Raw genomic sequence first — 13,232 nt, 5'->3', positions numbered from 1 at the left:
ACGGTTTAGCACATATTTTCAAAAAAGACAGGCACCGCTGTCTACCGCGCATGCGCCATAGAGAGCAGCACGCAGGCGCACTGAGCATGTCGCTAACAGCGATAATGCCATCAGTGGCGGCATTGCGGCTCAGGCCAGTCACATCGCCGGAGCCGCGATACGAGGAAGTGACTTTGGGATAGATGGCGGCGGACAACAAGGGTCGCTTCCATCTCAGGTAAGTTATTCATAATGAGCTAGTATGCTATGCATGCTAGCCCATTATGCCTTTGCCTTGCAGGGTGTATTTTCGTTTTTTATTTAGTTTGGCTTTACTTCCTCTTTAAAGAAGAGACTCATAAGAAAATTCAAAAGATTTCCACTTCCACTTACCTTTGCCACCGCAGGGTTTTCTTTGGTAAACCAACAGACCCAAACTTCACCCTTCATGGTGGGTTCCGTTAAAACTTCAGGAGCAGGGGATCCTGAGGAAACCCACAATCCTGGGCCTGCAACAGCACCCTGCCAGTAAAAACTTTATGGCCTCACTACCAAAAAGTCCTGGATCCTAGGGTCCACCTCTCTAAAAAGAAGCATTCACAGGCAAAACATTCTCTCTTTGGATGTGAGACCCGGGTACCATTCAATCTGGCCAAAAATAAGACACACTGAAAGGATCCAGTCAGCATGGCTAGCCCCAGCAAGGAATTCTCCAGTGGAGCTCAGAACAGCACACCTTTACTCGTGACCAACACCTTAGACATTGGTGAAAAAACAGAGGCACTCCCAGTAGTGGGAGGGGTTATACAGGGAGTGCATTTTTGTCTTATGGTGTGCCAGTGTCCATCACCTGAAGGTGGCCTATAACCCACATAGTAACTACTATGGCTCTGTGTCCCCTGATGTGGGAAAATAAAAGTAGCTAGTTCATATCCGAATCCTCCTACTCCCCCAACAAGCGAAGAAACTAAAGTAAAAGCTCAAAAGCTAAGAAGCAACTATGTCATGTACGCAAGCTCCACTTGCCCAATCCTTCAGTGCTTGTCCATGAGAATACAATGGAGGGAAGGGGTGGACATATTTAGAAGTTAATGTAATTTAGCAGTCACTAGGCCCTTCTACTACCATGAGACCATAAGCTACTACTGGCAAAAGAAAAAGCTCATTAGGCACCCATTGTAATATTGGCTACCAGGATCCTGAGTACAGTACAAGTGGCAAGCTTGTTAAATGATCAGGACTGTGTTAAATACAGCTATACTAAGGCGACTAGAGATTGGCAAAAAGGAAAACTGCAGGGACATCCTCTATATCAGGGATATGCAATTAGCGGACCTCCAGCTGTTGCAGAAATACAAGTCTCATGAGACATAGCAGGCCTGAGCCAGAGCCATGATGGGAGTTTTGCAACAGCTGGAGGTCCACAAATGGCATATCCCTGCTCTATAGAATCCCTCCCACTCCTGGGTAGCCTGAGTTTTATAGGGAGAGCATAAGAACCCAGGACATGGGCCTATACTGTAGTCCAAGAAACAGATTTTACGGCAAGTCAAAAATCCAATTTTCCTGATTGTACAGCACAAGACACAGGCCTCTTAAAAACTATCGTGACTGGGGCATCCAAAAGCAGGCCAACTTATAGGTGGGTAAATACAGACATTACAACAAGCCAACAAGGGCTTGAGAGGCTCAGAGCAACTTAAAGCACCTGAAACTGGCATCAGAGGTGAATTAAGAACCCGCTTGGTAGAACCTAAACTTTTGAACAGAAGCCCAGATGGCAGCCCTGGAAACGTAAAACTGAAGTTTGATGCTGAAAGGCCCAAGAAACACCAATAGGGTGCTTTAAAGGGGAGGGAAGGAACCCTTAATTTGGCAGGATCACCTTCGGGAGGAAGGAGGCCTTGTTGTCCTTGTACAACAATGAGAAGGCTCTTTACAGGATACAGACTCTCCCCATAGAGGTGATAGTCAAAAAAAGCCAACTTACTGGTAAGGTCAGACAAGAGTATATTCCCAGCAGTCTCAAAAGGGTGTCTTAAAGAGTCGAGGGGGGGGGGGGGGGGTAAGAGAAGATTAGGATGCAGAGGGGACAAAAAAGCTAAACCTGAGAGTTGTCCCAAAAATGTACCCAAGGCCAAATGTTGGTCCAGTCCAGTGGCCGTTCATCCACCAGTCTGTTGCAGGAAAGCAGTAAATATAAACTAAACTAGATAATATCTGCCTAGCAACAGGCCATCCGTCCGAAAAATAAGTTTAAAACTGTATTCAGAACACGGAGTAAACAGCTTCTCCACACTTACTGGCTTGCTGCCAGTCTATTGTGCGAATAGGAGCTCATTAGGAAGGGCAGAAATACTGACCTGTCCTGTCTATTGAGCTCCCCGATTTGCACCTTGCACCAGGGGGGTGGAGATCTTCCAAGTGGAAGTGAGGAAAGTGTGAGGCTGGGAGGAGCAGCTCACTGTACAGCAGCCAGTGAAGGAGCGGAGGGAAAGAGGGAGGGTCCGGGAGGAAGGAGATGCACACCACCATTCAGTACATTTCTCTGCCAGCACAGCTCGACATATCAGCTCGAGACTGCTGCAGGCAAGACACCTAAAACTTCATGCAAATGTGGCAGCAGGATTGTGGACACAGATTTGTCTCAGTGATGACAGGTGATGCTGTCATCAGAAGGCACAGGCTGCAAGTATGTGCATGTGGTTCTAGAAGTGCCCTGCACCGGGGTTAGAAAGCTTGTTTCTTGACACAGGAAGATGAGGGGATGACAAGCTTATGTGCCAGACTCCAGCACTGGCTCTGCCGACATGTTATCTTAAACACTGTGCTGCTCTCACACTCAGTGCAGGAAGGACTGACACCTGTGTGCAGGCATTGAATGCACAGGCAAAATGCAGCAGGGTAAACATTCGCGAGTTTTCTAAATGGAATAAACTTCAACCATGAGTAGCAAAACTGGATAGAGAACTACCAGGTAGAAGAAGATGTGGCTCTGCCTGTATTTGAGAAAAAAAAAAAAAAAAAAAAAACTCTAAAGGAAACACTATTCTCCCACCCTGTACTAGAGGTGCCAGTGCATGTTGTACTAACATAAGCTGAAATACAGAATTGTTCCTGTTGGGGAAAGTAGTCTATACGGCTGCTGAGAGTGGGGGTGATGTGGTGACTATATGACTACTGAGGATGGCTTTCCAGGGGAAAGCTGCATGTAGGATCACATAGGTAACTGATGTAGAATTCACTACAATGTAATGCTTCGTAACTTTACAAGAGTTTTACACCTACAAAAGCCTTCAGCCTATTGACTGACACACTTTGAATAGACGGCACAGACTAAAAGTTGTTTTTCTTTCTTTCCCCTTAGGGTGTCTCAGTATATCCCATAATAGGGCCTCTAAAACCCTATTATGCCCAGTTGCACCCTGTGGCCTCCTCTCCACGCCTTTAACTGCTGGACGCAAATCGAGAAACTGCGGTTAGCCCCCCGTCCATCCGAACTCCATGCTCTGGAGCTCCGATAACAGCTGGGGGAACGCAGCTCCTGGGTCCAATGGCGTTACTGCGCACGCTCTGGCGACGTGCGAAACTGTCGTATGCGCTTACTACTGCCTCTTCCCCGGTGACCTCATTTCTGTTCACGCCTAATATCCCGGACAGCCTGACCTCACAGATGTCCTACTTCTTGATGGAAAAAAAACTATTCCACTATGGCCACCTAATAGACCCCAGAACTAGATTTTTTAAATCTTTCCAGGACCTGCAGACAGGCCTTCTTCAGTTATCTGCAATTACGGCACTATGCACAATCTTTTGTAGCCAACCTTCGCTTTTCCCCCTTTAACTGAATTCTAAAAAATATGTTTGGAGGGCTCTTCCCCGAAGGGTATGATCTCACGCACCTATCAGCTTCTGATCGCGTCTCCATCACCAGATGGGCCAAAACATGCCTATATGGGTAAGTGGGAGCAGGCCCTGGGTGAAACTATACCCTTAAGCACGGGGTAGCGTATCTGGTCGCAGGCTTCTAGAAGCTCCATCTGCACGCTCTACTCGGAGAATACAAGATTTTATTCTATTTGTATCAGATCCCGGACCTGCTCCACTCCATATACCAGTTGACTGACTCTCGCTGCTGGCGTTGCCATAAAGAAAGGGGAATGCTATTCCATATCTATTGGACTTGCCCCCTACTTCTCCCATACTGGCTGATGGTGCAATCCTTGCTCTGATCCATCTCTGGCGCCGAGGTGCCCTTAGATCCGAAAATTTATCTGTAAGGCCTGCCACCTACCTCCTTCACAGAAACTACTGTCACATGTGTTAAATGCAGCATGCTGTCTGGTGGCCCTAAAGTGGAAACAAACGGACCCCCCTTCCCTGTTCAAACTGCACACCAGGATCAGAGATGTTAAAAGAATGGAATACCTGACAGCCTCCCTGAATGACACCCTTGATAAGCACAATAGAATATGGGAATCTTGGGTCCTATTGGAGACTCCCCCAGCCTTATGATCCGTGACTCTCTCCTCACGGAGCCTAATGCTGTCTGAGGTGGTTGCCTTTGAGATGATACTGGACCCCTGGGGCAGGCGGCTGTCTTACCCTTCTACCACTCGATTTCTTAACTTTTCCTTTTCTTGACTTAGAAATAGGAGCATTAGAGATGGGAAAAGCTATTTGTTGAAGAGACCCTGTACAGGAGGTTAGCTATTGCGGCCCTTTTATTATATGGTAGCCAAGCCTGATGTCAGGGGTCGCAAGCGTCATGAACTGGCAATAAGCCTTACCCTTGGCTGCGATGTTTGTTACACTGGCAATCTGATGTTGTGATCATTACTGTACTATGTATCCTCCTGTGCTCCATATTGGAAATGCTATGTTGTCTTTTTTTGTTGTTGCTCTCTTATTTCTGTACCCCTTTCTTTTTTGAAATTAATAAAATTGTCAGTTTTCAAAAAAACCCTATTATAGGATATATACCGAGAGACACCTTAATATGGGGTATACTGAGTGTAAGAGATTATTATGGGATATCTACTGTCTCAGTATATCCCTGGTGCCCCACCATCTTCGTTAAAACTTCACCAGCCGCCACTGGTCCAGACCAGACTGGATGGAGGGCAGAATATGTCCCACAGAGTTATACAAAAAGACAGCAATCATTTCAATTTATAACTAGCCTTTGCATTAAGGGTCCTTCCATGTGCACCCTACCTTTAAAAGTTTGGGTTGTCGCCTTTTTTTACAGCTTGTTTGCTGGATTTGTTATGGGAACATATTATAATGGATGACTTCAGCTACCATTGTTTTCTTCCTGGGCTTCAAATGTATCCCTGTGCCTTTCAGGAGAGCGGGTTCTCTCTAAGCATGGTTTGAAGAAGCACTGAGGTCAGTGTGAAACATGCGTCACCTCCTGTGTTAGTGCCCTGTCTTTGTTGGCTATTTATTGCTATTTTTTGGAATAAAATCATTGTAACGTTCCTGTGGTTTTCTTCCCAATGATAATTGTTGGTGGGCTGCGGCTTGCATCCAGCACATTCAGATTAATGATTGCCCGCCTGCAGTGGCATCTTCCTTGTCTGAATCACTCTAGGCATACCTGCCCTTAATTTAATTACTGCTATATATGCTCCAAACTGGAGGCTCTGAAATATAGCTAGAACAAAAGTGTACAGAAGAGCCTTGGCAAGTCACTGTGGCTTCCACCTACATTTGCAAATGTGTGCAACTAAATCTTCCCTTTTTTTAACCACTTGCCTACTGGGCACTTAAACATCCCTCCTGCCCAGACCAATTTTCAGCTTTCGGTGCTCTCACACTTTGAATGACAATTACTCAGTCATTCAGCACTGTACCCAAATACATTTTTTGTTCTTTTTTCCCCACAAATATAGTTTTTTTGGTGGTATTTGATCACCTCTGTTTTTTTTTTTTTTTTTTTTTGCGCTATAAATGAAAAAAGACCGAAAATTTTGAAGAAGAAAAAACATTTTCTTTGTTGCTGTGATAAAATTTTTACAAATTATTAATTTTTCTTCATACATTTATACTGCCACAATTTATACTGCTACATATCTTTGGTAAAAATAACCCAAATTAGTGAGTATTATTTGGTCTGTGTGAAAGTTAGAGAGTCTAAAAGCTGTGGCGCGAATCATACAATATTGATCATATCTGATGTACTGGTGGCCTATCTCATTTCTTGCGACCCGAACAAGCCACGAAAGTACAAATAGCCCCCAAATGACCCCTTTTTTTGAAAGTAGACATTCCAAGGTATTTAGTAAGAGGAATGGTGAGCTTTTTGATGTTGTAATTTTTTCGCACAATTCTTTGCAAAATGAAGATTTATTTTATTTTAATTTTTTCCACAAAATTGTCATTGTAATAGGTTATTTCTCTCACACGGCATGTGTATACCACAAATAATGCCCCAAAATAAATTCTGCTACTCCCGAGTATTACAATACCACATGTGTGTGACTTTTCCACAGCCTGGCCACTTAAAGAGGCCCAACACGCAGGGAGCACCGTCACGTGTTCTAGGAGCATAAATTACACATCTAAATTGTTGACTACCTATTACACTTTTGAAGGCCCTGGCGCACCAGGACAATGACGCGAGGCCAGATGCCACCGACGCGTGGCCGCGGGGGCCAGATGCCACCGACGCGTGGCCCAGATGCCACCAGGGACAGATGGGCACTTTATTTTTTTTATTATTATTTTTTATGTTATTTTTTACACTAGCCGCTGTATCTCACAGCGGTTTATCTCTCCCTACTCACACGCTGTGTGTGAGGAGGGAAAGCTGGCGATGAGAGATGATCTCATATGTTTACATATGAGATCATCTCTCATTAGGCATGCCGATCGCGCTGTAAACGGCCGCTGTGATTGGCCATTTACAGCGATCTGTGACTGGCTGTGTCTGAGGGACGCACGTGGCGGCGCGCAGAGGGGAAGTGAACAGGAGGATGCCCAGGCACGCCCTCCCGGCAGATAGCGTCCAAGCTGTAGCAGTCTTTGGGCTATAGCGTGGGCGAAAAGTGGTTAAAATGGTTACGCAGGTTTAATTTTGTTTAGTAAGCCAGCTGGTAAGTGTGCTGGGAGATGTTTGTCATGCCCCATGGAGTACTTTCTAGAATGAAAGTTCCTCAACTAACATCAAGCAAGTAGGCCTTCCAGGTGCGATGGTAGAATTAACGATAGGTCAACTAACCAGCCTTCAAGAGGGTAGGGTTGATAGAATCCAAAATCCCCCATGTCTCAGGAATAGGACTTCTACAGCCATACTGTTAAAATCAGTGACCGAGGGTGGAACACTGACCCTTGAAATAGGAAGACTGAACAATCTTAAAGGGGTTGTAAAGCTTTTTTTTGTTTTTAAATAACAAACAAGTCATACTTCCCTCCTTTGTGCAAGGGTTTTGGCACAGAGCGGCACAGATCCTCCTCTTCTGTGGTCCTCCAGCAGCGCTCCTGGCACCTCCTCTTCTCGAGCGAGTGCCCCCCCACGGAGAGGCGCATTCCATGGGGGGGGGGGGGGGGGGGCACTTGAACGGGCATGCTCAAGTCCAGCTGCTGCATCCACTGACAGACAGCAGGTCTCGACCCCGCCCCCCATGTCACTGGATTTGATAGACAGCAGCGGAAGCGAACGTCTCCTGCAACTATTAATCTATCCAATGAGAACCAGAGACAGCGGCTGAAGCTGCTGCACTCGTTTTCGTTAATGGAAAGATTGAGTTCATGTAAGTAAAAGGGGGGCCCTGGGGGGCTGCTGCAATACAGAAGGTTTTTCACCTTAAAGCATAAAATGCATTAAGGTGAAAAACCTAGAGGGTTTACAACCTTTTTAACACACATAGAACATCTGCCAGGAGCTTGAGTGTATAAGTATCTAGTCTTACTGGGCTAATCTGATACAACATGATCACCAGAATGCCCTCCTTAAACTTTTGGAGTAGTTGAGAGAATCTGGAAGGACGGAAAAGTCAGAGCATACACTGCAAAAGGCTCAAGTGTCCAAAATGAAAAAGCTGTTCAGTTTGGTGTTGAAACTGGACACCGACAGGTCCAAATTTGGCAGCCTATCTGTGGCAAAGACACTGATGATTTAGAATAGCCACCTGCCAATTTTCCATGCCCAGAATGTGAAAAGTAGACAGGGCCAGAATGTAAAGTTCAGTTCAAGGAAGTATCAAGTCTGCTTCGCTAATGTAACAACTTCCTGTAGCTTCTTGAAAACTGATGAAGGCCACTGCTGTGGCTTTGACTCGATTCCCATTGTGTGATCCCAAAATAGAGGAGCTTAACGTTGGAGACATAGGAATCACTCTCGGCTCCATTGGAAGGGTAGTTTCCTCCAAGCACAGTTATTGAGTGTTTAGGGTTGGCTCCAATCTGTGAGAGGGTCTAGAGATCTCTTAAATTGGAGGATCCAACTGAAGCTCTACAGAGCCTCGTACATCCTTGTTGGATGTTCGCCTTAAACGGAAAGGGATAACTGGCCTTTAAAAGGAGGTTGTCCAGATACTTCACACTATGAATCCCCCTGAAAACAGAGCACAGACAAAACCAGGGCAAGTCCCTTGATGAAAGCAGATCCACCCCAGGAATCACCCTTTATGGAAACTTAACTCAATAGGATATTGCAGGGCAAAATGTTTGGGAGGAGAAAAGATCTTCTCCAGATGAAGCCAGTCTTCACACAGGACAAGAGCAACCTTTGTTTAGAGAATTTCAGAGACCTCATACTGGATATCTTTAGGTGAACATACACTGGCTGCTCAAATGCCAAAAAGCATACAGCTACAATAAGTGCAGCAATAGCCTTCTTTTCCTAAGGAGAAATGTATGTGGCTGGTATATTATCAAAATCGAACGCCTCAGAAGATGAGGGGCCCTCCGCAACCGACACCACTTCCTCTAGTTTGGCTCAAGGACAAAGTCAGACCAATTTAGGAGGGGAGGTCAAATGGTCATAGTTGTGACCCCTGCAGTTTGTCCATAATGCCAGAAATTGCTGTGGACAAACTGGCATTGACAGAAAATGCCTCTCTAAAAATTAAGGAAGCGGCACAGAAGATGCTTCGAGTCACACAGGTGAAGTAGCACATGTTCTGCACAATCCATAAGCTGCCACTTGGGTGATACGTGCGGAGTGCTATAACATTCAAGGCCTCCTCTAGACCCAAATATGGCACAATCTTCACATTTTTAACCCTGGCCATGCTAGTTTCCACCGCACAACTGGAAGGGGGAACGATTCAAATAAACCAAAAGTGTAAAAGCTAGAGGGCTTCCGTCCAGTAATCACATCAGTGGCAGAGATTAACACCATCTTGGCTTTGCCTTTCACGATCTGCATACCCCTGCAGGGGTCTTCAGAGACTGGGTTCTTCAAAAGGCAGGCCACAGACTTGAACCTGTAAAGCCCCCTGCCCAAATTCCTGTGGGGTGCAGGTATGCCCCTCTAAGGGTCTGCTAAGGAACTAACCGATCCAGAATCTGAAAAAAAAAAAAAGTTGCAGTGGCTGGCGTGCAGCCAACTGATAGAGCAGTTCTCTGAATATAATCAGAGAAATAAAGCGAAAGAGAAACTTACACAGGGAAATGCAAATCACACCTTAACCGCTACCACACATTAACCCCTTCATGCCAACACATATGCGGTCTCACTGGACTGGATTTTTTGCCATGGGGGCCGTTTATTTACAAGCTGGGAGTGCACCACCAAGCATGGTCCCAGCACAGAGACTAGGATCTCACTGAGTGCCCTGGGTCCCCTGCTAACAACCTGATCCGGAACTCCTTTGATTGATATTTATTTTTCTTTGAGCACTGTGGTAGACAATCAATAAATAGTAATTTAAAAAAAAAAAAAAAGAAAAAAAAATACCTAGACCAAGGTTGGATCTAGGTCAGTGCCAGAGTTAGTGTTTGAGTCGTGGGTCAAAGTCCGGGTTAAAAGGTCGCTATATTTTGGGCAGGTTTTTTTAAATTTTATTTAGATAGTATACCACTTGCAAGAGGGCACTAAAACAAAAGAAACCATTATACTTTAAGCCGAGACTCTGTAGACAGATCTTGGGTGCTATTGAGTGTAAGGGAGGCACTGAAGAAATCAGGTCCTGATCCATCCCCTAACATGTCCGCACACCCCAAATGGGATCCTGCTGTGCGCGGCATGATCGGGTGATAAACACGCAAGGAAAGAAAGACGTATGGAGCCGGTCGTGCCTTTCTCCTGATCTGACTGCATACCCCCAAGGGGTTGAGCCGCACTGTGCAGCATTACATTCATCTCATACCACCATCCAGAGAACTGTGCAGCATTATAGGCCTCCTCAGAAGGACCACTGTCCAGGGCACCATGCAGCATTACAGCCATCGTCCAGAGCTCCGTACTGCATTACAGGCCTCCTCAGACCATCCAAATTGACTAAAGCTGTATCCAAGTTAGTTCAAACCTTAATAACATAAATAACGCATAAGATTTTTTTTTTTTTTTTACTTCAAGAGTATATAGTTTGGAAAATCTATAGAAATGTTTAAAAAGGGCATTACAAATTAACGAAACATAGATTTTAGTTGACTAAAAAATTTTTAGTCCACTAAAAATACAACTTAAACAATAGCAGATGACTAAAAAGGGCCTTAAACCCCAAAAAATTGCATTTTAGTTAAAAGACTAACTAAATCAAAATTCAGTGCCAAAATGATCACTGGCTTCACCCACACAGCCATGTCATTCATTCACAGTTCTGTGAAAAAAAATTAACTACAGCTACTATCGTCCTCCACGACCATAGTTATTTATGAACTGTGAGGGCACCGATGAGTGCTCTCGTAGTCTATCGATTCTTCCTGCCATTCAATAACTGCCTGCCCATATCGGAGATACTAGCAGACCAGTGTATGGAGGGAGTCAGCAGGATCCTGGCATTGCACCCACAATCAGATGCCTTAAAAGCACCAAAATAGAAAAAATACATACAAATCATAAAATGCACATATATTTTACCAGCAAAAAGATGTGCATTTTTGTTATAAAAGGTGAACTTTGAGGAAATCTGTCAAAGGGAAACAGACTGTCACTGCTGACCACTTCAGCTGAAAAGACTACATGCCATGCTGTCATGCCAATTATTTGGCTTTCATAGTTTGTGTTTCTGAGCTAGAGCAAATAGTTATTTCAATGGCGTTTATTCCAACTGGAGCCTTGACTGGTAGATAGCATTGTTAACAAGTGATCAGTTGATACCCTGAACCCAACTCATGCCAATTTTGTATTAAAAATTCCAGTCTTAAAAGTGCAACCGTTTTTATATGAGGTTTTTGTTTTACCTTCTTTGGGCCAATCCTGGGAGGAGCTACCCGCTGAACCTTCAGACTCTTGCAGTGTCCCATCAGCAGCTCTGCCCGATTCCACATGTAACGTGTGGTCCCCCCATACTTTAGCATTAGGGTTTAACTCTGAAACCTTGGCTGATTCCTGAAGAAAGATACATAAAAGTAAAGTACAAAATAACAGATTTTCCCATCCTGCATGTAATTAATAAACTGCTTGGATTATTTACAGACAGCACAAATGCCACAAAGAATTTGTACGCCTATTCCCAGTATGTTTACAAACCTTCATAAATAAATTCCTAACATGTTGTTACCTTAAACAATTAAAGCAGAACTCGACAAATCTCAGGTGCCAGGTTACCATGGTGACTAGGAATGGAGTCCTGGCGCCTGGGCTTTTGTCAGCCCATTCACTATTGCAGAGATGCACAATTAGTATCGCTTGATGCCCAAGACATGCAGCCCTGGGCACCGGGCATGTCTTTTTTTAACTATATTCTTCTGCAATCTCTCAGCTGGCATTAAAACTTTTTTTTTTTTTTTTTTTTTTTTTAGATAGAGTGGAGAGGGATACAAACCTCAGTTTCTATTGCTGTCTGTGCTGCCGTTAATTAGTCTCGCTCTTTATTTATCCTATTATTAAAAGTAAACAAAATAAAATAAAATTACACAAATTTGGGGCTGACAGAAGGATAAGAAGAAACCTTCCAATAGGGAAACTAGTGACACACAGATTCCCACTTTGGAGGGATTTCCTCACTTCCCGTTTTGGCTACAGGACAGGGAGTGAAGGCAGATCTCCCCAAATGAACCCCCCCCCCCCCCCACCCAACAAAAAGAAAAAGAAAAAGGAAAAAAAAAAAAAAAAAGCAACTGCCAGGACACTCCCTTACTCTATCCAACATAAAAAAATAAAAATAAAAGTTTTGCCTTTAGTTATGCTTTAAGGAGTCAATGCCCCTTTCCCTAGATGCTATATACCAGGAATATGCAATTAGCAGACCTCCAGCTGTTGCAAAACTACAAGTCCCATCATGCCTCTGAGTCATGCTCGTGGCTGTCAGAATCTTGCTATGCCTCATGGGACTTGTAGTTTTGCAACAGCTGGAGGTCCGCCAATTGCATATCCCTGCTATATACTATAACCCCCACCCACCCCTCTACTGCACACACTTATTTACCTCAAGACAACCCTAGTAGACCTAGGAGAAACCACCAGTTGGTTTCACTAGTCTATTGTACTCTACGAAAATATTTATTGGCAGAAGTAAAAAGTATAAAATGAGAGAACACATGCAATTCCAAAGAGTTCACTGCTGCTATGTATATATGTAATCTCTGAATTTAACTATATTCTAAGCTGACCATAGATGAAGCAAAATTCGCCAGGAATCATCCAAAAGTTTAATACATGCAAGTTTGTCATTGTTTGACAGCAATCAGACTTCTGTTGAAAAGACAAGTTAGAAAATATTTCTCAATCACTGGCTGCAGCCGCCGATTAGTGTAATGTGACAGCACCACCACAGGGTGGTTTCCTTCATCTACCTTGCTTGTGTGGAAGAATGAATTGTATTTTAATTAAGCATTGGGCTGGACAAACGAAAAAAAAAAAAAAAAAACCCAAAACAAAAACTCGTCTATGGCCAGCTTTACACACATCGATAAAAAGATGTATGGATAAATGCAGCAAACGGCTTAAATATGTTTAAAAAATTGGCAGCAATGAAAACTATGGAAAACTATGAAAATCTTTTTTTCAAAAACATTTGTGTTATAAATTTTTCATTGGGCTGTGCTAACACCTGTGTTAACCAGCATCCAATCACAGAGGCATCATATAACGCAAGGTTATAAATTTTTAGTCCTTTACTGTACAATTAAGATTAATA

General features: G+C 43.9%; 1 protein-coding gene across 1 annotated transcript in view; it reads right to left on the bottom strand.

Annotated features, from left to right (window-relative positions):
- Positions 1-13,232, bottom strand: part of LARP4B (La ribonucleoprotein 4B) — a 182,641-nt gene that overhangs the window by 46,501 nt on the left and 122,908 nt on the right. Inside the window, exon 4 of the mRNA XM_077491124.1 lies at positions 11,335-11,482. Within this exon, the coding sequence (XP_077347250.1) occupies positions 11,335-11,482 (148 nt within the window). The remainder of the gene's footprint in view (positions 1-11,334; positions 11,483-13,232) is intronic.

The sequence above is a fragment of the Lithobates pipiens genome, unplaced genomic scaffold, assembly GCF_037356315.1.
Source record: "Lithobates pipiens isolate NorthernLeopardFrog02 unplaced genomic scaffold, aLitPip1_a1.2 Scaffold_19, whole genome shotgun sequence".
Taxonomy (NCBI): domain Eukaryota; kingdom Metazoa; phylum Chordata; class Amphibia; order Anura; family Ranidae; genus Lithobates; species Lithobates pipiens.
Note: the sequence above shows the minus strand (reverse complement) of the source record. Positions and strands in the feature narration are given on the sequence as shown.